Source organism: Hemicordylus capensis, chromosome 4, assembly GCF_027244095.1.
Source record: "Hemicordylus capensis ecotype Gifberg chromosome 4, rHemCap1.1.pri, whole genome shotgun sequence".
NCBI lineage: Eukaryota > Metazoa > Chordata > Lepidosauria > Squamata > Cordylidae > Hemicordylus > Hemicordylus capensis.
Window position 1 is genome coordinate 230,388,473 of NC_069660.1, and position 27,906 is coordinate 230,416,378.

General features: G+C 42.1%; 1 protein-coding gene across 8 annotated transcripts in view; it reads left to right on the forward strand.

Annotated features, from left to right (window-relative positions):
• RTTN (rotatin) overlaps nt 1-27,906 on the forward strand; it is a 186,965-nt gene that overhangs the window by 109,566 nt on the left and 49,493 nt on the right. For all 8 annotated transcript variants that reach the window (XM_053250104.1, XM_053250107.1, XM_053250106.1 and 5 more), the window contains 7 exons: nt 3,016-3,174; nt 6,658-6,729; nt 15,661-15,853; nt 20,129-20,211; nt 22,401-22,509; nt 23,209-23,407; nt 25,929-26,019. In XM_053250104.1, coding sequence (XP_053106079.1) covers nt 3,016-3,174; nt 6,658-6,729; nt 15,661-15,853; nt 20,129-20,211; nt 22,401-22,509; nt 23,209-23,407; nt 25,929-26,019 — 906 coding nt within the window. The remainder of the gene's footprint in view (nt 1-3,015; nt 3,175-6,657; nt 6,730-15,660; nt 15,854-20,128; nt 20,212-22,400; nt 22,510-23,208; nt 23,408-25,928; nt 26,020-27,906) is intronic.

The window sequence follows — 27,906 nt, forward strand, 5'->3', positions numbered from 1 at the left end:
GAACCAATTGGACATTCAAATCTGCTAGCCCTAATTTCTGCGACAACCCCCCCAACCCCAAATTAATAAGTACTAAGCGTAGCATATTTACTGTGGATTGTCACGGAATTGATTTTGCATTTTGTTTCTGGGTTGAAACAAAACTTAATACTGCCAAAACGTTTCAGCGAAACAGCAGTTGAGCTGGCTGTTTCAACAGAATAACTCAAAACCTTTCAAGTGTCCCAGCCGTAGGGAACAATGGGGAAACTCTAAAACAACCTATTGTTCGCCAGGGACACCAAAGTGGATTGTGTGGTAGGGCACGATGGATGCAACTTACAACCCACAAAAGAAATGGGCAAGCTTATGATTTTTAACAAATTTTAAACTGTTTCCCCATAGGATCCTATGGGGGTTTGGGATAAAGGTTAAAAATTTGTTAAAAATTGCCTGCTTGCTCATTTCTTTTGTGGGTTGGGTGGTAGGTTGCACCCTACCACACAGCCCACTTTGGTGTCCCTGGGAGCTACCCATGGGGAACAATGGGGTGTTCAAGTGTTCCCATTGTTCCCTATGGCTGGAACAAACTGCAAACACTCACAGAATGCATGCACATAAGTTTTGCATCGCAATGCATTTTGCAACCCTGCCTTCAAAACCACTGCAGAAGCACACAGTAAAAGAGAATGTTCCTCCCAACACAGAACGCACACTTCACACAGTCCAAATGACCAAAAACGAATCACTGACCCAGAATCCACTGCCAGCCACAGTGCCTGCGCTGCAGTAGTATGATTGACACAAGTTGCTAATACTGTCTCACACACAATTATGACTCCTTACGTTCCTAGTATTGCAACAGCTGCCACAGCAGCAGCCCTAGCAGCAAGCATAGCCATAAGCTCAACTAGAGCAACTTCAGCCACATTTTGACTTACACCTTGCAGTGCAGATTGCAGAGCAGACCAGAGCAGTGAGTGAAGCACAAGTTAGTTTCAAGGCCAGACATGGAGCTCATCGCATCAATCACCAAGAAATATTACACATACACACTGTCTATTTTGCGCCACAACACTCTCGCAAACAAAACAAACCACAACTCTAGGAGGGCAGGCAGCCAAGTTCTGCTTTTGTCAATCTGAGATCCAGCAAAACCAGCTAGATATAGCAGTAGTAGCACAGCATATTATACTCAGTGCTGAGAAAACCACAACATCAAACATACCTTCCTGCTCTCCTGATGTATCCTCTTCAATAGAGGCATGAGGGCTCTCTCTCCTCCCAGTCGCTTTGAATATATTTGAAATTCCCTCCTCTTGTGTTCCCCCCTCCCTTCCCCCAGCCAATGGGGGCACACCCATGACAACACATGGTTTTGTATGAAAAAAAAAGCCAACCAAGAAGCAATGAGATCACAAGCCAATTGGAAGCCAGTACCAGAAAACCAATCAGCAAGGGGAAAACAGGCTGCCAAAATGGCACTCGAAACGTCAAATCATTACGATTGAAATGGGATTGTTTTCCGAGTTCAACACAGGTCCTTTTTAAAGAGGGCATTTTTTGTTTTGAACTCAAAACACTCAAAATGGCCCCGTTTCAAATCGGAATGTATCGACGTCAAAACGTTCTGCATATCCCTAATATTTACTAGCTGTTGTTTGACATCTGTAGATATTCATTAAATTGATGTGCACATTTGATAATTACATATTGCTTGTTGTTAATTTTGATGTAGCCCTCTGGCTTACAATGCAATTTTGATATGGCCCTCCGCTGAACAAACTGCTCACCCCTGAAGTAGAATAACAATAGGTAGTGGTTGCTAGATATCTGAAAGCATCCATTGTGTAAGTTGAACTGGGGAGAAAAGGGAGATAGCAGCAGGAGGAAATGCTCGTTGCAGAAAAACTTTTTTCAGGAAAGTGGAGAGAACTGTGAATCAAATAATTTCATCTTTTCCAAAAGTATTTTGCCTACTTATAAGCCAGGAGAATGGCTGCTGTTAACATCTTGCACCCACCCTTAGTGCAAGCATCAAAATGAGAATCATGAACCAGAAAACAAAAGTTACTTTCATCTTTTCTGCTATAATAGGTTACCTGTTGGCAGAAAAGAAACCTTTGAAAAACCCCAAAGAACACCTTGCATATATTTTGGTATAGCACAATCCAACCCTCTCTAGTAGATGTCAGTTCTCCAATGGTTCCTTGTTTGTTCTTTCTGAGCATAGAAAACCCAGATATAGGAATGTTCAGTTGCACCTGAAGGGAAGGAAAATAGCTTCTTGGTTGGTCTTGTATCGTTCTGTACACCTGCAATATTTCCCCTTGTCACTATTTCTTCCCTGAAATCTTTAAGTCTGTTGAATTGGTAAAGCACTTGAGAGACTGAATAGTTCTGTTTTTCTTGTAGTTCTTTGAGGGTAGGGGGCATGAGCTTCCAATTTGTATGATTGCTTAAAATATTAAAGAATTGGGTGCTGTGCTAAATACATTCTTTAAAAAGCAACTGTTCAACAGTTACTAGAGAACAGGCTGCTAGCTTTAAAGCCTTCTATCTTGATCTCCTGAGGAAAGGACCAGCATGTAAAATGTTCGCCTGAACAAGATAATCAGACCAAGATACATTGTTCATGCCTTTTCACAATGGTGTGGGAGAGGAGGAAAGTAATGGACTTGAAGATAGACTTAAAATGTTTGTGTCTTGTTGATTGATTTGTGTTCAGAATGAGTGGTTTTGTGTTCATTTTACATGGACTAATATTACTGTATAGGATAGAGATTCTTTTTTTGCTTTGTTTAAAGATTTTCATCTGTGAATTAGAGATTCCATAAAGTGTTAGAACTTCATGAAAATGCAGTGTTTTTAATATTCTACAATTGACTTGAGGCAAAATACTTAAGGCCATGTTATTGACTTTAATAACCAATTAGTACTATTTCAAGGCACTTCTAAATGCCAGAAAATGCTCTACAGATTTTGATGAGCAGCTTGGTGGAATACTGGATTTTAATAAATTTACATTTGTACTAGGTAAAGTTCACTTCACTTGCAATAGGATCAGCACTTACATCACTTGAAGAAGGTTGCTTTGCTTTAGCTGAAAGCTGCCAGAATATTTCAGGAGGCTTATGGGGAACGGTGATTAACATCCTTTTGGACCAATCTGAGTGCAGCATGGTCCGGAGAGAGGTATGTAAATTATTTTGTCTCTTGGGAAAACATATTGGGCTATTATGGTTGATGATTTCCACTTTTCAACCAAAATTTCTCAAAACAAATAACATGGCTCCCTGTCCCAATCACATTACCAGCACCAACACCAAGCCTCTGTAGGGATGCTATGCTGAACAGGGGCTGTTGCTCTCCCTCTGCTAAGTATAAGGACCACCACTTTAAAAGGTGCCTCTTTGCCCAGTAAGCAAGAATTTGATGGTGTCATTGAGATTAAATTCATTCACTACAACTGTTTCTTGAGTGTTTTCCATAACAATGCTAAGAGTGCCACCCACCTGCTGAAGGTGGTGCATGAGGGGATGTTGCAGTCGGGGGCAAACAGAGCATCCAGGTGAGGCTCAGACCAGGGGGTCGTACCGCCAATGGGGATTATTTTGACCTAATCTGCCCAGTATCCTCCTACCTCTGCTGCCCAGTCCTAGTATCTACCTATTTAAAAGAAAACTGTGGGGCTCACCAATCTGACATAGTCTTTCGGCATCTTCAGCTGGAGTCTCTGACCAAAAGTTCCATGCAATCGGGCTGAGCACACACTGGCACTCAACAGCTGGGGGGAGGGCAGATGGGGGCCAGCAGATGGGCCAATCAACCACCCCCCAAAATAGAAAAGTGAGGGGCATCCAGTAGCAACCAGTTAAATTCACTGAAGTGCTGGTAATTGGTGGGGGTGTGTGAGGAGGGGAAGCAGTTTGTACTGCAAAATAAAAATTAAAAAGAGAGAAACAGATGAGCCCCTCTGTCTCTTCCTCCACCAGTAGAGGGCCCAGCAGAGCACTGTCTGCTGCACTGCAGAGTGATTCAGCTCACTGATTCAGCAGCGGGTCCATCAGGGCACAGCAGGCATTAATGCAGCAAGGCAGCCAAGTCTCTTCCTCCTGATCCAGAGGCAAGAGTGAAGCCAGGCACTGTCTGCCTGAGCTTTGAAACTCTCTCCCTTGTCCCCAGCCAATGGGGGCAGAGTTGCCCTGACAACACTTGATTCGGAATGATAAACCACTTGATTTTGAATAACAGGCCAACCAGAGGAAAGGAGATCATAAGCCAATTGGAAGGCAGTGGCAGAAAACCAATCTGTAAGGGAGAAAAACAAATAAACAAGCAGACAAAATTATGGATGCTATAGCTGCTTGAACCTTCAAACTGGTTCCCGTCGACCAGGTTCGATTTGGACCAGCTGCCTTTCCTGAGGGCCAGTCCAGATCACAATCGAACTGGATGAACTGACCTGATTCACAGTGAACTGGTTCATTTTGAATAGTTTGTGCACACCTCTACTCATTTCCCAGAAAACCCTAATGTCCTCCTGGTGTGTTCCTTTATTGACTTGAGGGAGGGGCGGTTCATCCAAACTGCTGCTCTAGATATGGTCCAAATTCTAGTTTAAATTAGTATATGGACCATGTGTAGGGTGGTGGTTTAGACTAACTGTCCCTTCCATAAATAAAGGCTTCCATGAATAAAGGCAAGTGCTGAGAGGACCCCAGGATGCGTGCACTTTTGTCATGTTTCCCTTAATTGTGTGGGCCAGATTGGAATGAGGGGGAAGAATAATCTGAACTGGCCCTCTGCTTTTCCCATTTGAAACCTTAATACATTCTAGGTGACAATTAGATCTGGTTCACATTAGATGCTATGGCTGAGTCTATATAAGTAGTAGAATGAGGTTCTGCAATAGACAGTATCAGAGTTTGCAAATTAGGGTACTACTTTTCTGCCTCCCTCATGTTTTTGTTTTGTTTTTAAGACAAAAAAAATCTTCCCTGCACACAGCAAACTAGCATACTTGACTGAAATTGCAATGCAGCTGATTGCTGCTCGTTTCCTATTTGAATGGGATCTTTAATATGAGAACAACTAAAAATGTGGCACCCCACATACAGCTTAGAGTAGTATAGTCCATTCTAACACCTCCACTCAACGGACCGATTTAGTTAATTACTCAATTTGTAAGTTTTAAGGTTTCAAGTGTTATCTTTTGTAGGAACATTTGTTCAATACAGGTTATTTCGTTAAAATACTGGAAAACAAACATAAAGGAGTTGAATGTCCAAATAACTGAGCAGTATTTGAATTGTACAGGAAAATCTCAGTATTTGTGGGGGCTCCGTTCTCCACTACTACTGCAGATATGGAAACTGGGAATACTGGGTTATTGGGGCAATGGGATTGCAGGGGTTAGGTTCTCAGGAATAGAAAATGGCCAAAAATCGCTGTTTATTTGCCAGTATGGGGGTGAAAAACAGGGTGAAATGCAGGGGGGTGGTCCACCATGCTCCAGGGGTCCCCAGAAGTTCAGAAATGCCCCCCAAGAGTAGAAAATCAGCCAGAAATTGCCATTTTAGGTCCGTTTAAAATAAAATGCTATAAAAGGCCTTAGAAATGTAGGGGGAAGTGGCCTACTGTGCTCCAGGGGTCCCCAGCAGTCCAGAAATGCTTCCCAAGTGTAGAAATCAGCCCCAAACCACCATTTTAGTTCCATTTTTGTGTGTGAGCCCTAAAATGGCTCCCGATGTCAACAAAGAGGCTGAAAATGATCTCCAAGGTCATTTCCAGGCACCCCCAATCCACTGATATGTGGATCTAACCGTTTTTTTCCTCCCCCCTGCGTATACCAAGTTGGGTGGTTTCCCAACTGCGGAAACACGAAACCGCGGGTGGTGAGTCCATGATTAATGAGGTTCTCTTGTATTTGACTGTGCTAAGGCAATGCAGTAGAAAGTATGCTATCTCTTGCTGTGTCTGGAGGCAATGGTTGGAAGAGGGTGTTTCTTGATTGGCCTGCCTAGACATCTCTAAACATCCATTCAAATTCCCAAATCAATCCACTTCTACTTTTCAACAAATTTTCCTCATTCCTCTCTTTACTATGACATATCCAGATATGCCTGGTTGGATTAGTACGAATGCTGGGAATTGTGGTTGCTCACTTTGCTTTACAATTTAAAACAGATCTAAAAGTATCTAAATTCTCAAGGGAGAGAAGTTTTGGGGAATTTCTGGAGAAATTCTGTGGAATGAACTCAAGTTCATTATTCTACAAACAAATAGTGTGTAGCAAGACAGCTATTCAACAAGCTAACTGAAGTATCTGCCGTTAAAGAAATTACTACTGAAAAGTTAAGCCTATACACTGTATTATCAATGTGTGATATTTCAGCTATTAAACTTCTGTTCTGAGTGGAAAGTCTCAGAATAAGATGGATAGATTATGCTTTTTCCCCGTCTTTGTTTTACTTATACTGTGATATTTGAATTTTTAAAGTTGCCCACTAAATCAAACAGCAAATCACTTCTGGGGTCTGAAAACAGGAGTATGGTAGTGGCTTGACCCTATTCATTTAACTGATTATGATTTAGTATGTATTTGGAACTGGCTGCTTGTCTCTGATTATTAACTGCAGCCAGATGGCACTGTTGATATTTGCTTTCTCTTTTTAGGCTGCATTTATTCTTCAAAATCTTTTGGTGATTCCCCTCCCCACTGAAGAGGTTAAAGATCCCATTTGGCAGGTAAATAGTTGACTTAATAAGTTGCCACTGTTCATCAGTGGGATATTGTCCAGTATATTCTAACACAGATGGAAGAAATGGCACAAGCTGCTTTAGAAAGATTTAGATGGGTTTTTTTAAAAATCAACAACAACAACAACAAACCTAGATACTTTAAAAGGGATGTGGGGGAGGATGTGGTAAAAAGAATCTTTCAGTATTGTTCCTTCATGTGTTCTGTTTGTGCTGGACAAAATCAAAGCTCTTTCTTTTATGGTCCTGACCTTTCAGAGTGGACATTTGAATGCTTTATATACTATCCTAGAGTATGATTCTAGCTAAGCTTTGCTATCTCATTCATTTCACTAGGTTAAGCATTCATCTAATCTTCCTCCAATTGATATCGAGGCTAAACTTGGGATGGATGATGCATGTCATTTTCTGTCTTACTGTATTTTTATACCCCCGCTTATTTATTTACCTTCTCTTTCCATTCTAAAAATGATGTTCAAGGCAGCTTACATAACATACCATGAAGCAAACAATAACTGAGGCAGCCAAATGTTTTCAGTCTCTGAACAGGGTCAGCTTCCTCATTGGTCTGATGTCCACTGATTATGGCTCCTGGCTCTTCTCCCTGCAAAGGTGATGGTTAAAAAAAGAAAAAGGGAGTTGCATAGGTGGGGGTACTAGTTTATAAACACTCCAGAATTTATAAGAAGCTATTTGAATAACTAATTTTAAAGCATCCTAATACAGCTGCTTCAAGGATATAAAGAGAGGATTCAGAGAAATTATATGGAACAGAAATTCCAACACAGACTACCAGATTTTCTTGTACAAATTACTTATTTGAACTTGCCAGTTTTGAAGCTGAATCCTAATGCTTGTGAAATGTTTTTGAAAAGTTTCCCAAGAGCTTTAGAAGATAATTCTCTGCTTCCACAGTAAATCTGTGCTTCAAAATGAAATTTAATGGGTTGGATCCATAGAACTGTAAGTAGAAGTGAAATAGTTGCACCAGTGTTCCACAAACGCTTGTGCAGATGCAGAAGAGTTCTCACAGTGTTACAGCAAGGAGCTTCTACAGTAGTTCTCATGGTTTCACTTACACAAGCTCTTGCACAGGTGGAAGGATGTTCTTGGAGTGTCATTTTTCACACTCAATGCTCTCTGACAGGACTGCACAACTTTGGCCCTCCAGCTGTTTTTGGACTCTAGCCACAGTGGCCAATAGTCAGGGATTATGAGAGCTGTAGGCCAACATCTGCAGGAAGGTCAGAGCAGACCTTGTGCAGCCCTGCTCTATGATGTCATCTGTCCGCGGAAGATGCTTTCTGCATGTGAATGGCACCATGATCCAACCCTGTAGTTAAAATAGGCTGGTAAGTGGCTCAGAAATCTAAAATTGGTGTGCCTTTAGCTGAGCAGGGAACTTGGTTGGAAAAATTAGAACATACTTGTAGAAGTTCAGTTATTAGGTGGAACTGTGAATTTAGAACGATTTGTTTGTTCTGGCTGAGTGATGATATTTAAACTTGCAATAATATTTAAACTTAAGAGAACTGTGTAACTCGGAAAATCTTTATCAGATACTTCAAAGGGATACTACTGATGCCATTGAAATGACATAGGATCACCTCAAACAGCTTAAACACAATAGTTTAGCTGCCTTTGTTTACAGTAACATATTAGAAATAGAGAAAACATTTTATTTGTAGTTGTATAATTTTTGACTTGGTATCACCATCAGCTTGTATTGCACTGGGGAGAAAATGAATAAAATTGATACTTAATATCCTATCAAAACACAAATCAAAGGACTACAAGTAATCAAAAAATCTTTGGTTTAAGATGAGAGTTAAGATTCTTTACATTTTCACTCATGCTCTAAAAAGAATAGACATTGCAAGTTAAGGTGCCCATCTCAACTTACGCTTATATGTACAATTTATATATAAGCTGTAAAGACTTTGTACAATCTGGTATATGATGATGGCTTTAGAAATGAGGCTGCATGCACCCACACTTTGCCTTGATCAGAGATGCATCAGGCAGAAATTCAGCAGGGGCATCTCTAGGAAGTGATTAGGGAAACTGCACCTGTTCAGTGTTTGCCTGAACGCATCCTTCCCCAGCCCAGTGTCCAACTGAAAGACCTAGACAAAGTGTGAGTGCATGGAGCATCATTTCTAAAGTCATCATCATATTCCAGACTGTACAAAGTCTTTACAGCTTAGATGGTGTGGAAGTTAAGATGTGCACTTTAACTTGCAATTTCCTTTTTTTTCTTAGGGCACAAGTGCAAATGTAAAGCATCTTAACTCTGAAGGTTTTTGGATTATTGAATTTCCAGGCATTTTAAAAAGGAAAATCTGATTAGACACTATGGGGAATTGCTTACCCAAACCACCAAGTAGAATTTCCAGATGTTGAACACCAAAAACACTTGTAAAACCTTCAACTCACACACCCTGCCTGAAAAAACACAATTAAATGAAGTTAGTAGATTTAGTAATACTGACAGTGTGATCCCACCTTATGATTATTCCACAGTGAATAAGGACACAACAAGAAACAGGTAATTTATGTTCATTTTAAATCTTTAAAAACAAACACAAACAACGATAATTAAAAATAACAAATGCTTTAACAACCGTGTCCAAAAGTTCAGATTATCTTCCCAGATTTTTTCCATAAACCTCACAGTTCTCCTGCTTGATTTGAATTTCCTTTGGGGTGGTGTTATCATCAAAATAGTGTAAAAGTTGTACACAAGTGATGTAGCCATATATGCATACATGCACTTCAGCCATTCACACAAGTATGCACACTGCAGCCATCCCTGACACCTCACACACTGCAGCCTAGAGGAGCCCTTCGCAGCCTAGCTAAATGGAGCACATCTTGTCCCAACCCACACCTCCTCCTTACACCCAGCTGCACAGAAAAGTGTGCTGGTTTGGGCTGGAGGTTGGGATGAAATGCATGTGGTTTTGAAGAACCAATGACTGTAGAGTAACCAAAAACTGGAGTTGAACAGCACTTTCTCTAAGGCAAAGGAGCAGTATCAAAAGTTACTAGCTGACCTGGCACAGAGCATCTGCACCCCTAGTTCTCCCTGTCTCTCCCACCCATTTCAGCCCCATTTCATTCTCCCTTGGTGACTGGCCAGTCTGGCTGCCACTTCTCGTCTGCAGCTGGCCTGCCTGGCCACTGCCACCACCTCCTGCCCACCCGTGGCTATCCGGCAGCTCTCTGAACTCTCACAAGAGCTGCCACAGATGGGATTAGCCACGGCTATGTCTTAGAAAATCATATATAAAGAAGATCACTGCAGTGGGGGAAGGAAAGCAGAGGGCAGGGAAGGAAACTGAAAGACTGTGCTCCCAAGTTTCTGAAAGGGAAGGAGCTGACTACTATACTGGTTGATGACAGTATGTTGTGAGCACCACAGCTTCAAAAGTCCTACTTCACAGACTCGTTTAGCAGTCCCAGAGGGATATTCTTATTTTTTTATTATTATCAATTCACAGAGACAGGTGTTATTGACTGGTTTGTTTTATCCAGACATCGAGTCCTTCCCAAGGACCTGGGATGGCTGAATTTTATTGTCAGTTGTTATAGATATCGTCGCAGAATATAGGCTGTTCCCAGTAAAGCTGCTTTTTGTAGTTGACTGGTGGTGATTTCTGTGGCCCCTATGGTGTTGAGGTGCTCTTCAAGGTCTTTTGGAACTGCACCCAGGGCGCCAATTACCACTGGGATTATTTTGGTCTTCTTCTGCCACAGCCTTTCAACTTCAATTTGTAGATCTTTGTATTTGGTGATTTTTTCTATTTCTTTTTTTTCTATTCTGCTATCCCCTGGTATTGCTATGTCGATTATTTTAACTTGTTTTTATTTCTTCTCGACTACAATGATATCTGGTGTATTCTGTGGCAGATGTTTGTCTGTTTGTAGTCGGAAGTCCCATAATATTTTTACATCTTCATTTTCTTCAACTTTTTCAATTTTATGGTCCCACCAATTCTTGGCTACAGGTAGCTTGTATTTTTTGTAGATGTTCCAGTGTATCATCCCTGCTACCTTGTCATGCCTTTGTTTGTAGTCAGTCTGTGCGATCTTCTTACAACAGCTGATTAGGTGGTCCACGGTTTCATCTGCTTCTTTACAAAGGCGGCACTTGCTGTTTGTGGTTGATTTTTCAACTTTTGCTCTTATTGCATTTGTTCTTAGTGCCTGTTCTTGTGCAGCCAGTATTAAACCCTCTGTTTCTTTCTTCAAGTTGCCATTCTTAAGCCATTGCCAGGTCTTCGTGATGTCTGATTTTCCACTGTTGTTGTTACATTTATATCCCGCTCTTCCTCCAAGGAGCCCAGGATATACAAAAGGCACTTTTCTGGCATGCAGTCTAAAGGCTGAAACTATGCAAATAGACTACAAAATCATTTAAATACCACTTCCTCAGTCCGCAGGAATGTCGCCAACCTTTTAAACCCCTGTTCAAAAGAGGAAAAGCTTTAAACTCCTCTATTTAAGCCATTTTTCAACGGATCTTCACCAAATTTGCAGGGGAAGTGTAGTGGATTATAGCCTTTGTCTCAGATCAAGCCCACATGCGGGTAAGAAAAATGCTGAATCATCATCTCTATTCTTTCTGAGCAAAGGCTTTTCCTTCCTTTCTTGTATTTCTGGTATGTTAAAAAATGGCTGCCGCCACCACCCCTCTTTATCACAGAGCTTCACCCTCCCTGTGCTTGGGGTGGAAATCCCAGTGAAAAACTCCCTTTATGTTGCTTTAAGCTAAATGCAAAAACCTTCCACGTGCAAGCCTACATGTGGTGAGAAAACCAATCAAAGTGTACGGAGACTGAGGTGTGTTTGCACCTGAGTAAAAAAAAACCTCTCTCCTGAACCAAAAACCCTGCCAGAGAGGCTTGTAAAATGTAAAGGAAAAATAGGAAAAAAGGTTTTATTCAAAGGCTACAGACTGCTGCCGTCTGAGGCTCTCTCAGCCCTTAGTTACAGGTAAAAATACACAATGGTTACAAGAATACTTTATGGTTTATATGTATAGTTAATGTGAACTGCGCAGACAGGTAAGCGGGAAGTCAATATTTACTTAATCAAATAAATGAATGTAGTTGGATTGTAAAGCTATTGTAAAAGCCAATAAAATTTTAAAATGCGCCCCCCCCCCAGGTTACCAGAATACTTAAAAAAGCACCCCAGTTGCAAGGAACAGGGATGTAGGAAGATACAAAAGCACCTTTTAAAAAGCTTACAGAATCTTTTACAATGCCCTGGCTGGATGGGGGAAGCTAGTGTTTCTTAGTTTAGTTACATTACAGGTAAACAATCCTAGAACAGTTTCAGGGATCTGCAAATCACACTCAAAAGAAACAGGAAGTCTAACGCCAAATCTGTCTAAACAAACTTTTCCCTAGACTAAACTTCCCAAACCCCAAAACCCTGGCTTCATTGCCTTGAACTCACCCAAACTCTGGGAGAGGATTCAAGTTTCCTGCCCTCCTGGCTTCCCAGGACTTGCAGAGAGAGTTTCCTGTAACCAGGCCTCATGGCCACATCTCCTCCTCTGCAATCTCAGCCTGCTTCTTGTAACAAAGGAACTTTCTCTTCCTCCTTATGTCTCTCTAGGTCCCACCCACCTGGTGTGCTGACTGGCTGAGCTCTGGAGTTCACCAGCCTGTCAGTCAGAACATGGTTCACTTCCAGCTAACTCTTTAGGGGTGGGCTGGCTGGTCACTACAGGAGGTGTCTCATGTCACCTAGTGAATGTTTGCTGGTGGCCAGGCAGATTGGACTAATGGTTTTAATTGTATAAGCAATAGAATGTTCAGATCTTATAATGGTGGAATGGGTGAAAGATGTTCCTTGGCATCTGGTGTTCAGGCGCATGCCCTCTCTGATCCTGTTGAAATTATATAGCTATCCAAGTTAGTGGAATCCATTATAAAATACTTTGTACGCTTCAGTTTTGGGAATGCTCCCTGCAAGTGGCATATAGTCTTGGTATATCAAGGGAGCATTCCTCAACAGTTGGGCAGGACCTGTTTATGCAAAGTTCAGAGCCTGCATGAGCACTTTGGAGCTTCTAGATTAAGACACCTCCATGTTTTCCAAATTGTGTTTCTGGTTTGTCAAATCTACTTAATGTACTTCAAAGATAAAAGAAATGTAAAGTGTAGCCACTATAGTCTTTTCATTTTATTAACATAATACATTAAATATTGTTTCCTTATATGTTTGTAAACCTAAAGGTGTAACCATACACTATGGCCAGGAATTTGACCATAGCAAACATAGTGAAGATGAGAAATCATCTAGTCTCTTAGAACTTAAGCCATTAGTTGTGTTTGAGACAGTTTCCTCAGCTCTTGCGTAATTCAGCCTGACAAAGTGAATTCAGTGGAAGTACCTTTTGTTTGATATATTATGTACCAGGATATAAGAAAACTGTCAAAAGCTTTTAGGATAATGTTGCTATAAATCAGTTTTCATTAATAGATTTTGCTACTTGTTGCTCATTTCCCTCCTCACCCTTATCTACTTATTAGACTTGGAAGCGCAGTGAAAATGCATTCATTTGGCTAATAAAAATAATAGGTTTGTGCTATAGCGCTCATTATTGTGCTTAAACCATTTGGGACAAACAGAACGTCGATCTGATAAAGTAAAGTTGATTTTGAAAAGAAAAAAAAAGAAACTTTTTAGCACATTATCTTTTGGAATTTAGCACATTATCTTTATAGGAAGTTGAGTGGTAGACTGAATGGTAGACAAGATAAATTTTGTGAGTATATATACAGTACTATAATGTCATTTTATTGATATCACTGCCCATTCAATTCTTTGGCTCCCTGCTCTTGAAAACTAAATTGGTTTTTCTGTTGGTTAAATCAGCACACACATAATTCCAAATAATCAGATCTCAAGATTATGGTTTCAAGGTGGCTGAAATCACTGCATACATAGACTATAACTTGTGACAGATTCCACTGTTTTTTAGCACACCCCTGTGGCTGTGAAGTGGTAGACATAGGAATCTTAAATTGGCATCAATGGTGCTGAATATCAAAACTTTGATTCTGTGTCATCACACTTAATGTCTGTAAAATTCCCAGATTAGGCAGTTGCCATGCTTGATTCAAGGACGGTGTGAATTGCTGAAATCTTCTTTGCATGGATTGCTGTCCTGTAAGATGAAACTCAAAAAGCAATTGCATGGAATGGTTAAAGTAACTCATATTTTTATTGTGATTTTGAACAAAAGTGGTGGCAATTCTTAACATTTTATATTTGCAAAAATTGAAAAGGACACTTCAGTAAATGAGCAGTTGTGACCTTACTCTTTCCAAAGTCCTAACAAGTTGTTCTAGTAAGAACTAATCTGTCTACTTTCCTCTCACTATCCCTACAGCAGGGCTAAATTTGGTTCAGATTGGTTAGGTGGTTCACGAGTTAGCCCACTTGCGCCTCAAAAGTTTGTGTCCTCCATCTTGGATCAGGGTGGATGGCATCATCACAAACTATGCCACTGAGGTGTACCTATGTGTATCTCTACAGCTGTACCCGATTTGGTTCATATTGGATCAAGTAGTGCAAAGTTGATGGGGGCGCAGGGGCACACACACGAATGGATACATACATACATACATACATACATACGTGGAATGTCGGGTGATTTCATAAACCTATTGGAAAGTAGACTAAAAAGTGGCAAATATCAACATAGGTCAGCAGAGTTCACTCGGCATATGTTATTCAATTAATTTGCTTGCAAGTATTTCATATCCAGGACTGCATATATTGTGCATGCATAAAGAAAATACCCTGCCTAGGTGATAAGATGAATCCTACAACATTATCTGAATTTGCTTGACTTTTCTCATTTTGTCTAGTTCTTCAAACTTGACTATCTTGTGTTAATGGTTCTAGTCTGAGGAGACATAATAAAGCCAACTTGTTGAAACTGAGCCAGTCTAGCTCTGGTCACTGCCTGGATGGGTGGCCATCTGGGAACTCTTGTAAGCTACCTTGAGTTCCATGATAGAAGAAAGTCAGGATATAAACAGAATGAATGAATGAATGGTTTGTTATTGTGGAAAGGAACAATGAGTAGTACAGGTGAAGCTGTATCTCTAACTACAGGGAGTCTTATCCAATAGCTCCTTAGCTTATGAAATTCATCAAAAATTGTTCACACAGTCAGGCATTTCTCAGAAACCTTACAGGGGCTAGAAAGCCACTAAAAAAAACACTCATTCACTCACACGCTGATGGGCTCCTGTGGACAGATTAACCCGAACAAACTTGATCTGTCTGATCCTAAGATGAAATTCTCAAGAAGCTGAATTCTACTGACTATAGCCACTCTAACCACTACCAGGGTGGTGTAATGCTTAGAGTGCTGGACTAGGACCGGGGAGACCCGAGTTCAAATCCACATTCAGCCATGAAACAAGCTGGGTGACTCTGGGCCAGTCACTTCTCTCTCAGCCTAACCGACTTCACAGGGTTGTTGTGAAAGAGAAACTCAAGTATGTAGTACACCGCTCTGGGCTCCTTGGAGGAAGAGTGGGATATAAATGTTAATAATATAATAATAATAATATACTGCTTTTTTGGCTTTTGTTATCTAACTTTTGTAAAGAGATCACTTTCAATGTGGCTAGGTTTTGCTACATTGTATTACACGCTCTAGTCTTATGTAATGTATTTTGTTGTACTTTCTGATCTATGATCGTAATAAAGTTTATCTCTCTCTCTTGGCTTTTTCCATATACATGGATGCATGACTGACACACACAGCTTGGCTCATACCCACTTTGGGGTAGGAGGAAGATGCATTGTGTAGACTGAAAAGCAGGCTGCAAGGAAAGATTTTTTTATAAGCTCCGAGTGTGTGTATCTGTGTGTTTCTTTCAGGGACCTTGTGTGCATGATGAAGAATTTGGCATTTCTCTGATTGGAAAACCTGCCCTGCAGGCCTTATTATATCATTGCCACTTCTATGAGCATTTGAATGAGATGGTGAAACAGTGCTACCTAGGTCGGTATACATTTGATCTGAATTGTTCTTTGGGAGACAGCCTGGCAGGAGAAAAGAATAGTATAAATGGTAAGTGACTCTTAAAGTACTCGCATAGCTTGAATTTCCATTGCTGTTCCAGGTGTTCTCAATACAGCTCCTTCTTATGACTGCTGTTTCAAACTGTGTGACTGTTCTTAAAGTATTACCTTTTTGTACGGTTAAAATAGTCAGTCTCTTGAATAAAAATATCACTTCATCTGGTTCAATATCCAAGAAGTAATTATGAGGTTTTTGTGTGTGCCCGTAGTCAGAGGTGCAAGAAATGGATTAGATAACCCATTCCTTCTCTTTGTGAAGAATAACAATGGGCTGTAAGGGAAATGTAAAGAAAACTAATTAGACCTTCAAGAAGGTTGAATCTGTAGTACAATGGGAATACATTGGAAAAGGCATTATGTGGGCTGCTATGATTATGTAAGCATTTCACTTCTGGATTCAAAGGGATTGTCTTTGATGCATTGAGAGTGTGAAATATTGGCTGCATATGCATGTAAAGCAAAACCACAGATAAGCGGGGCAGAGGTTGGAACCCCATTACACTGGAATGCATACAGCCACAGTTTCAAAGTGAACGCGACCTGCGGTTTGCCTTGCCAAACTCCAGTTTGAACCTTCGGTTTGTAGTAAGTTTTGCAACTCCATCCTGAAGTTTGGCGGCTGCAGTGTGACATCCAAACATAGATGCCAACATAACCACAAGTTTGTGCTGCTTTTGGAAATATAATAGAGAGGGTGGCCCAGACCCACCCAGGAACGTGGTAGCTCTATGCACACCATGGCTCTTGATGGCTGCCTCTTGGCAAAAATGCCATACCCCATCCATCTTCCTTTCCCTTCCCGATTCTGCCTGGCAACAGTGAAGCTATGCCCTGCATTCTGAAGATCTTAGAGAGACTACCCTTTGGGGTTTTGCTGGCTTTCAGCCATTTTCAAGGGGACTTGGGTGCCCCCCTGAAAATATAGAAGAGAAAGATAGAAAGTGAGGAGACAGTCCCACTCGCCACTGCTCATGTGTTGTTTAAGCCATACTGGTGGCCAGTATGAAACACGGTGCAGAAACACTGGTACGCACACCACACCACTGCACAGTAACAAAACACTGTACCCCAAAAGGTGGGACTTGCCATAATTCCCATTGTCAGGGTCCTTGGCAGATGGAAAGTGGTGGTCATGTGGTGTCATTGCACTCATAGAAGGGCACTCTACTCTGGGTGCTACACGGAATATTTTGTTGGTGTTAAAAGCAGGGGCCATAGCTTGGCATTGCTGTGCTTTCCCTGCAGCATGTTAAAACTAGTTTTGTGCTGTCAAACAGCCTCTTGGTTTATGTATGAGAGCTGAATTCCTGGGAGCTGCTGCTGCAGAGGTACACATTGAACTTTCAAGACCCTCTAATGGGTACATTCTTTATCTGAAAGTAACTGGTCAGGGGTATTAAGACCGATATGGGGGCAAGGCCCCCTTCACCTTGCCGCCGTCCTCACTATGCTGGTGCCTCGCAATGTGGGAAAGGTTACTTATTAAATTGAACACCAGTGGAGGTGGTTGGATGAGTGGCTTGGTCCATTAGAGGAAGCTTGTCCTGTTTCAAGAATAGGGCACAGATGTAGAGCCTGGGGACCTCAAAGGCTACCTTTGGCAGGCTCACCCCCACTGCCTTGTTCCTCCCTATGAATACTCGATGAATCTGTCATCACTGCCCGCTCTAGTTGTCCTTGGTGGTATCTGTTACCCTGTAGTTGCCCCTTGGTTTGAAGGGCTCTACTGTGCTATCAGCACCTTTCTGCAGTAGATACTTTTTATTAGGCCTTGAGGATATGTGCCTGCACCTGGCCCGCTCTCGCTGTGCGCAGGGTAGTTGCTTGACCACACCCACATGTGTCCAGTGATGCACAAGATTGCCTCTTCCATATACCTGCCCAGATTGCCAGTTGCATGACCACAGGAGTTTGGTGGCCCATGATCTCTTGTGACACCCGGACGCTTAGGTGCTCCAAACAGCCATATAATCCCAGCCCTCTTCTGCTGCCACACTATCAGCTGGTGGCACTGCCACAGCCACGGGGAGCAGTCAAGCTGGGAATGCCTTGAGAAAGGTCCATGCCAAGCTTTTAATGGACATGGAGACTGGGGTCTTTGTGGAACTGTGGACAAGTGAGGGAGTGCAGGCTCAGCTCCAGAACCAGTTCTGCAACAAGGCCACCTACAGCTGGATCTCTAACAAGGTGTCTCTCTACGGGTACCGGCACACTGATGACAAGTGCAAGGAGAGACTGCAGCACCTCAAAAAGAATTTTAGAGGTGACCCCACACAATAAATTCTTTGGAGTAGAGCCCAGGACAAGGGTCCCTATGACATTCTGGCATCCATCCTGCTGGGCAAGAACGATATCACCCCAGGGGCGACAGTGATGTCTGGCCACCCAATGCCAGGGAGGAGGTCAAGGGCTAGCCAGATGTTTGCCCATAGTGCCATCCAGGGGGTAAGCAAGCCCATCCAACAAGCAGCCACCATGACCGCTGCTCCTGCAGCACTGGACACTGCCTTGACCACTGCTCCGTGAACAAAGCTGCTTCTATGGCACACCGTCCAGCCATCCCAAGTTTTTCCTCCACAGGTAGCTGAGGTCCCTAGCTGCTCCTGGGTTCCAGGGCACACCACCCCTTCTTTCGGGACAGCATTCTCCTCTGTCTGGCCTGATTCATCTTTATTATTATTTTTATTTCTCTTTGTGAATTGCTTTGGGAACGATTGTTGAAAAGCGGTAAATAAATATCCATCATCTTCTTCCTGTACTCTATATCATCGGCTGACATTCAAGTCTAGGGGAGACATCGTCCTGGAGGAACATGTGGACCTGCCCACATATTCAGAGGGTGAGAGCGGTGGCAGTGGGGCACCTGGTGGAAATGGGGATGCTGTGCCGGCAGACCCCGCAGCCTCAATCCTGAGGATTGTTGGCAGCAGCAGGGAGGCACAGGCAGTGAGAGCAGTCCTTGCAAGATACACCTGGGAGCATCTCCCTCTGGTCCCCTGCCATGGCGGGCAAGTGCTTGATGTTGGAAGGGTACACAGCACTTACAACTGGTGATGGTAGCACAGGGTCATCACCCACAGCTGCAGGATCAGAGATTGGAAACTCCTGTCCCACCGCTCAAATTAATAGGCTGCCAGTGTACTACTATTAAGTCAAATTAAAGTCATCTGAAATAAACCTGTGTGTGGATCTTTCCAAATGCAGTTTCCCTCTTCCCACCCCCAAGACCTGGCCAATGGTTGGGGGTGGGGGCAATGTGCATTTTAGGTGGTTGGATGCAGCCGGGGAGGACATATTCCTCTACTCCTCCATTTGCTCTATACTGAATGGACGGTGCTGGGTGCACATGGTGTATGGAGAGCTTGCTTTTAATGAACCAGGAGATGTCAGTCCATGGATCCTTAGGTTCAGAAACAAGAGGGTGCGGAGGGAAAGAAAGTTTTAGTTATTTGGAGGATTATGGCAAACGGGCTTCCCCAGGCCACCCATCCCAATGCCGTTTGCATCCAGTCAGATGCCTAGGTGTTTAAAGAATGAAGCTCCCCCGCCTTGATGAGTGCCCCCTAAACTCCCCACATGTGGATGTGACCATCTGCAGTCTTGACTATAAAAGAATGAGGGCACAATTCTATGCTCTGCTGCAGATATATAGCACGGACATAGCCAGGAGTACAGTGAGGAAGGGATTAAACTGTGATAGGCAAGTGGCGCGTGGCTGCCTGGGATATGGCCTTGGTAGCAGAGGATGAGGGAGAGGGGCACCCAGCCCTGAAACCAGAGGCTGCTGAACTGCGGTTGGACAAACCTCTGCAATGCAATTCATGGTTTGGAAAATTAATTATGGGTTCGTCAATCTCCGGTTTCTCATTACATGCAAATGCAGCCATACTTTCAGCTTGTCAGTTACTTATATAACAAAACAATGGCCACATCTTTATATGCACGCTTAAGGACATAGCTAAAACTGAACAAGAGTTGTAGGTGACACGGCGGTGGGCCCAGGGGCCCATCTTCATTTGTTATCCAAAGCCCAATTCCAAACTTGCTATGCCCCTCTGCACAGAACATTTTTTTAGAAGTGTAAATTTAAATGTTCAAAATGTGCACAAATGGGAAATGCAATGAATCACAAATATGCACAATAGCTTTTCTCTTGGTTAACTATTCCAAGCTTTCAGTTTTTCTTAATGGAAAATGGGAAGGGTGGGTATTGGTAAGCAATATGTGTTGTTTAAAAGCTGAATTTCACCTCTCTCTCTTTAAGATTTAGATGACTCTCTCTCTCTTTGGAGAATCCCATCTAGTCAAAACCACTATTCAAGTTCTGAATCAACATCTGATACTGTGGTAAGTTAGGTAGAGCAAGTACAGCTAGTTCAGTAAGTAAGCTGAACTAATTGCTTAATTGGTTAGTCCAAAGAGCTGAGATTATGTTGCTTTTTTCTTTCAACAGGTTCAAATGTAACATGAAGCATAATGGTACTTGGCCTTGAGCATATGTGCTTTCCTTTGCCCTTTGCTTGCAAAGAGAGATAGGATTCTACTTACAATCATGGCTTAGAAAACCCCCAGAATTTCTTGTATCTGAATTAGGCAATCCTGGCTTATTCTAGTCAGTTTCAAAATACATCAGGATCTGAAACTGGGATAAAACCCACAGACATTCCTAGCCTTCCTGCCCATGTAGAAGATTAAGTCTTCTCTATTAGTTATTAGGATGTGCATGAAATGCATTTTGTGTTTTGTTTCAAGCTCAAAGTAAAATGACCAAAACGTTTCACTGAAACAGCAGTAGAACTGGCTGTTTCAACAAAACAACCCAAAACGTTTTGAGTGTTCCGGCCATAGGGAACAATGGGAAAACTCAGAACATCCCATTGTCTCCCATGGGTAGGTCCTAGGGACACCAAAGTGGATTGTTTGGTAGGGCATGATGGGTGCTCTGTACCACCCAACCCACAAAAGAAATGAGCAAGTGGGCAATTTTAAATACATTTTTTAGCCTTTTCCCCAAACCCCCATTGTTTCCTACAGCCAGAACAAGCTGCACTCAGAGTGCACACAAATTTTGCATTACAATTTGCAATATATTTTGCAACCCTGCCTTCAAAAACACTGCAGAAGCACACGGTAAAAGGGAATCTGTTCTTCCTAACACAGAACACACATATCACACAGTCCAAATGGCCCAAAAAAATCACTGACCCAGAATCCACTGTCAGTCACAGTGCCTGTGCTGCAGTAACATCAGTGGCACAAGTTGCTCTCTCACACACAATTATGACTCCTTGCTTCCTTTTCTTCTGTTAAAACGTTTCTATTGAAACATGGTTGTTCTGCTGCAAGCTCAAAACATGCCTTTTTTTAAAGAGGGTGTTTTGTTTCACACTTGAAATGGCCTGTTTCAAGTCGAAACGTTCACACATCCCTATAAATTATCTGTGGCATAAAAAGAATTTGAAAAAAAAATCCCCACTCCACATTTTTCGGGCATGTACGTGTTTTGTGTACATGCCTAAAATCAATCCTCATTCTTTCTCATTTTGAAATGGGTTAACATTTCTCTAAATGTGTACCCCTCTCTCTCCCCCTCTCTCCCTCCTAAAAATAAAGGAGAACACCAAGGACTGCAAAGCATCCAGCTTTTGGTCTTTTTCCTTTTCCTTTTCGCCTTGGTTGCGTCTTGGTTCTAATTCTTTAGAAACATATTTACACTGGTATATCATGGGCAGGAATTCATTTTTTTAAAATAAACTGTATTTTAGAAACACGTTGCATTTACCTCACATAGTCATAGGAGTACAATTCAAGAATAAGTGAATTTGCTCTAGAAGAAAGAAGAAATGTGTGGACTCAGAGTACTCTAGCTACCTAGAATATCAATGAAATTATGTCTTAAATATTGTTCATATTGTTCAAAAATTGGGGCATAGTGTACTCAGGTACAAGTGGAATTGAAGCGTATCAACTAGCTACACGGCAATGCATATGTGCTCTGTAGCTATTCTCCCTGCTCTCATTATGTTCAGCATTTTTCTTCTGAAGACGTGGGAAGAAACTTTTCCAGGGTTCAGGGCAGAAAACAAGTGCAGAGTTTCTTCCCATGATTTGGATTGTTGGTCACCCAGTGTTCCAAACCATAAGGAGAAACTCTTCCTGGGTCCAGTGCTTCCTCTGCAGAATATTTCCCCATCATTTGGAATGCTGGGTGGCAAACATTCCAAATCATGGGAGGAACTCTTCCTGAATTCAGTGCTTGGCTCTGCAGACAAACTGAACCAGGGGCAGCAGAGGCAAAACCATAGAGCATGTTGTCCTAGTTGACTTGTTTAGCCAGTGTGCTCCTGCTTACCCTGTAACTGAGTACACTGTTCCTACTTTTTGAAGGACTGAAGAGCGGGGGTGTGTGTGCTCTCTCTCTCTCTCTCTCTCTCCCCCACCCCAGACACACGAATCAGGCCAATAGATATTATCAGTAAATACATGTTTTGTTAATGGAGAGAAAGATAATTATTTTGTTTGATTGTCCTTCCTAGATAATCTCAGAATCTCCATCTCTGAGGGGTGCTGTAGACCTTTCAGCACCCACCTCACCTCCTATTAGTATTCTCCGTGAAGTACCAGTTAATCGGCTCATGGCTCAAGGTAAGCTTATCTTGAGAGATTTTCACCAACTATTCATTTTGAAAGAATTGTGGATAATGACCATAATCCAGAACTCCATTTAGACTTCTGCTAAAGCTCATCCCATTCCTGTCCCCCACACAATCCCACATTGTAGGATTCCCAATTCCAGATGGAGTGTGTGCGCGCACACACACACACACACACACACACACACACACACACACGTAGCCTACTTTTGAACCCCCTACAGTGTTTAAGATTGATTTATCCTATCTCTGTCTATACTCATAGATCTACCTATGAGCATTCCAGCTCTTAACTGCTTTGTTATCCACTAACAAAGTGAATACTTACAAAAAGGTGGGATATAAATGTTTATTTCAATAAAACATCAAGTGTGTTCCCATCTCCTTCCTATTTGGGGCATACCTAATTGCCAAAGGCCCTCCCTGGACCTCCCACTCTTACTGTCACTTAACTGGATTTCTGAATATCCTTATTATTTGTACCAAAGAAGAAGAATTCTATTGTCAATAGCATATCTTCTCTGTAAACCCAGCAGGTTTGAAAGCCTTTATGGAGTTTTTTGTAGGTACTGTAACTGATCAGTTCTTTATTTTTATGCATAAGCAGATGAAGAATGCATCCCAGTATTTCATCTGTTTCATTTCCATCATTCTCTTTAAATGCTTTTTTCTGTGAATTTTGTGTGTTTAGGTCAGAGTGACACAACCACAACAGTATCCTCAAGTCCACATGATTCCCCACAGTCTACCATTAGATCTAAGCAGTGTGCAGTGGTCACGGCCCCTCTCCTGTCAGCCATGTGCAGCTTGTTGGATAATCTGCTGATAGTCACTCCACAAGACACTGCGATTGCTCTTCAACAAGCACATATGCTGACTGCTCTTAGTAGGTAAGAGACTACTGAAGTTACAAACAGGCAAGTGCCTGAATAGGACAAGCACTTCCCCCAAGCTTTGTTACAGAGACTGATCAACCTTTGAGTATTAGAAAAATTCAGGATCAGAGTGGATCTTAGCCACAGACCTAGGTTATTTGGTCCATGGCCTCCTGTCTCTGGGGAGCCTCCAAATGTTCAGTGTTGGGGGGGGGGCTCCCCAGAGATCTGCCACTGCCAGCAGCAGGAGGGAGTGAGGCTGCAGCGAGGGGGGGGCAAGGAGAAAGTCCCCCCTTTTATTATTATTGTTGTTGTTGTTAAAGCACCGCTGTGTGGCAGCGGTATTACTTGCAGGGAAGATGGGAGGTGAGGGGCGATCACCTAAAGATTATCCTTGACCCTGGGAGGGTGGTGGTGGCAGCAGCTGCAGAGAGGGTGGGGGGGTGAGGAGGTAAGAGCTACCCCTTTTACTGGGATGGGGAGCGGCCCTGCAGGTGCCGCCGCCACCACACCCCACCCCACCCTCCCTGGGTCAAGGAAAATCTTTGTTTTTTTAACGTAAAAGGGAGGATTTTCTCCTTGCCCCCCACCCTTGCTTCAGCTGGGCCCATCCTGCCACCAGCAGTGACGGGGCTCTGGGGAGACCCCCCCAGAACATTTGGAAGTCCTTTGGAGGCAGGAACAGCGGCAGAAGGTATTTAAAAAGGCCCTTTGAAGCCCTTCAGGTCCAGGTCTATTTTGGTCCTAGGTGCGCCACTGTTCAGAATGATCTTTATATACTGAGCTAACAAAACCAAAGTTTTGTGCAGGAAAGCAGAACCGATTTGGAACATCTAATAATAAAACTAATTGACCTTTATTGTATTTTATTTACTTAGGCTTTTACCAAAGAAATCAAGTACCTGTTTCTTTAGCTGAGACCATCAAGCAGAAAGGAGTTCTGTTTGTGCTCCTTATCCACTGCCAACATTTGTATATGGAAAGCTTGATAAACCTGAAGCCTAGTTCCACAACACATACATTTGCAGTATGGGTTGTACTGGTTGTAACACCAGTAAAACCTCTTGAGTGTGATAGTCTTTGGCAGATAATTGCCCACACCCACAGGCCCACTTGCACAAATAGAACACTTTTTGTCTGTACAAGTATTAATCTGGATCCTGCCCAGAGAAAATAATTTGTGTATACATATTTATATTTCACTAGGCTCTGGATAAAGATGGGGAAGTTGGAAAATAACTTGGTTTTGTTAGATGAGTGAGCATGCCCACTAATAAGATACTTATCGGTGTTAGCTAATGTGGTGTAGTGGTTTAAAGGTGTGAACTGGGAAGTTCTCAGTTTAAACTTCCTGTCAGCCTCAGTCTGCCAATATGACTAGGAGTGCTGCTTTATTTTTTTTATTTTTTTTTTAACTCCTAAGCTTACAGTTGTTCTTCACGGTAACAAGATCTCACTTCTGACTGCAGTATTTAGCTATTCCTCTTTCATAAAATGCTAAGAAGTCCAGAGCAGTTCCTCCAATTTCCTTTGAGTGAAGACTCTACACTTGTAGAAATTCAGGATCCCATCTTAAAAGTGACTATTAAGAACTCTGCCTTTGCTAAATAACTGTCAGGCTGTCAAGGCTAAATCTTCCAAAGCTTGGTTCAGGCTCCCCAGAAGCGCCTCAGTTACGGAGGATAGTGGGATTGTCTAACACCAGTTTCCTTCTCCCCTTCACACTGCCCTAATCTGTGCTAAAGAGCTCTGCATAGTGTAGGCATTCTCCTGAGAACTGTTCACAGTCAAAACTGTTCTTCCATCCATGCCACGCCTCAACATGGTGTTGGTGGTGGTGCCTCCAGAGCTTGCCGAAGCCGAACAGCTCTCTTTCTCCTGTCTCCTTTTCATATTTGCCAGAGCTGAGTAACGATGGGCTGTTTGTGCCTTAGTGAGTTGCCCTCCAGCTCTGTCAGGACCACGCAATCCCCGACACATGTTCAGATTGTTTATCCATGATTGGACCTCTGAACTTCTTTACCTTACTTAAATGCAGCTGTGGAGAGAGGGGGCTGACAATTTGTTTCAGATAATGATGGCGGGGAGGGTATGTTTAATTTGCTCCTTACATTGTTTTCCCAGTCAAATGCCAACTGCCTACCACCACCAGTTGCTGAATTGGGTTATTTTGTATTTTTCAGCTCCTACTCGTAGATTAACTGGTGAAGGATCACATGGTGAAGGATCGTTAGTCCCGTTCTCTTCTGTCATGCAAAGAACATAACACAAGCTGTTGCCTTTTAAAAGAGTGTCTGATCATGTGGAGGCCCATTTGACCCCTGTCCCCTTTTTTGAAGTAAAACCCCCAAGTAATATATGAAATGGGATGTCTTGAGTTTGTAGGTACTTGTTTTGAAATAGCTATATCTCTGTATCTGTATTGTATCCCAAATTATTCAACCTTCTAGCCATCTTAGACTCAGTTTTGACATATTTATGATGAGTTAATGAATATAGTCCTAACAAAGTAGTTTGCTTTTTCTGTGGGTGACAGTCTGATAAACTCTGGCTTGATAGAGAGATGCATCTTGGAAATGAAAGCACCTTTATCTCGACCATCTCATATGGAGTACACAAAAATCCAGGTTGGTACACACATGGTTTTTCTATTCCATATTCTGAAATTAATATCTTTCACATAGGGTTGTCACTCAGCCACTGGGGGGGAAATTGATAAATGAGCTTTGTTTTTACTGACTTTAATTGATTTCCTGTTACCAAAACCTCAAAGAGCTTTTCTGAGAATACTGATAGGATGTGCATATGAAAAGCTTTCTTTAGTACCTTATTTTAGTTTGCTTATTTTAGCAATCCAGAATATAGTATGCAAATGTAAACTTGCTTTTTTTGGTAGTAATGGTTTGCATAGAATTTGCCTAACTCTTTTGTTATGTGTGTATGAGAGAAAGAGAGAGCGGAAGCTGCAAAACGTTCTCTCAAAGTGGAAAGAGGAGGGTCAGGGCAAGATGGGGCAATTCTTCATTTTATCCTCCCATTACTCCTCACCCTGGTCCAAATGACATCCTCATAGGAGGTGTTGTAGCCCTTCTACTTGAACAAAGTACTTCTTGGTTTCAGCAGAGGGGCAGTAATGGCTGTCTCCAGAGTTGGCTCCATTGAATTAAGTATTGAAATCCATTTACTGATGCAGGGTTAGGACAAAGGGGAATTGACTGTCCAAGTGCACATACCACCAACACTAGCCAAATTTCCAATCTTTCCTGGCACTTGCAAGATTATCCTGCATATGTCAGGAGGGTCACATAGTTTTGCAGGAACCAAGGCCAGGCATCTTTCTGAGCCCATTTTGCTGCTCTGCTTCTCCACATACCAGCGTTACTAAAAGTGTGAGTGATTCTTTCTTACAGTAATCCCACAACAGAGTTGTCTTCAAAGGAGAACAAGTTCAGACTTGACCACTTTTATGGGAAGTTTCTATTTAAAATATGAGTGGTGATTTAAGCACTGTTGGCTTAAGTTGCCTGTGGTTCTTTCCAATGGAAGAAAAGAGGTAATAGTTTCACCCTGAAAGACCAATTAGATGTTTGCTTTAGATAAGAAACTGGAAGAAGAAACAACATTTTAAAGTAGTATCAAATTTACAACGGGGAGGAGAGATGCATGTCTGCAGTATGTACTTGCATGTTGTTGTGCCATTAAATCTCCATTCCATCAGTTATTTGGAAGCAATTTTTAATCAAACTTTTGAGACTTGGTTGGATGCTGTGTAGTAAAATTCCTATAACTGATGTGTGCAGTGTAACTGAGCACAAAGCAGAGGCATCAAAGTTTCCTTGATCTCACTTCCCAATGCAAATCTTTTTGTGAATAAAGAGAAGGATAAAGTGTGAGCAAGATCAAGAACATGCTGTTTTAACAGCAGTTGTATCAGCGCGTGCTCTCTCTCTCTCTCTAGCAAGGATAGTGATGTTTAGCTTTTCAAAAATCTGAGTGTTTAATGTGAATTATCTTAATTAAAATGGTTACTGTTCATTTGTTGTAAAGTACAACCAGCTAAAAAAGCCTTACTTAATGAGTACATAAAGAACAAAAGCAAGAAAAGTACTAGAACTAGTTCTGAACTAAACTGGGGAGCCACATTCTTGAAAACGTCCTTTGCTTCCTGGGAAAACACTTCTCTCACTTTGATATGTTTTTGGCTCTCTTTGGTGGAAAGGTGAAAAACCATTTGCCCATGTAATGAGCATACAGTCTGTCTTCTCCCCAACACCTATCCTTTGCAATCTGCCAATACTACTTCCTCAGAATAGTCATTTGAAGTTGAATAGTTGTGTGTAGATTTTGAATGCACATTCATCTGAATGCACATTCCTTGAAAGTAATGCCATGTGGGTGGGCAACATCTGAATGTACTTTGTTGTCCCTGCTTCCTCAGGTGGTCATTCATAATGCCTTGTGACTAGGGCTGGATTGGGATGAAGGTCTTGCAGCACCGGTGGGCAATGAAATTT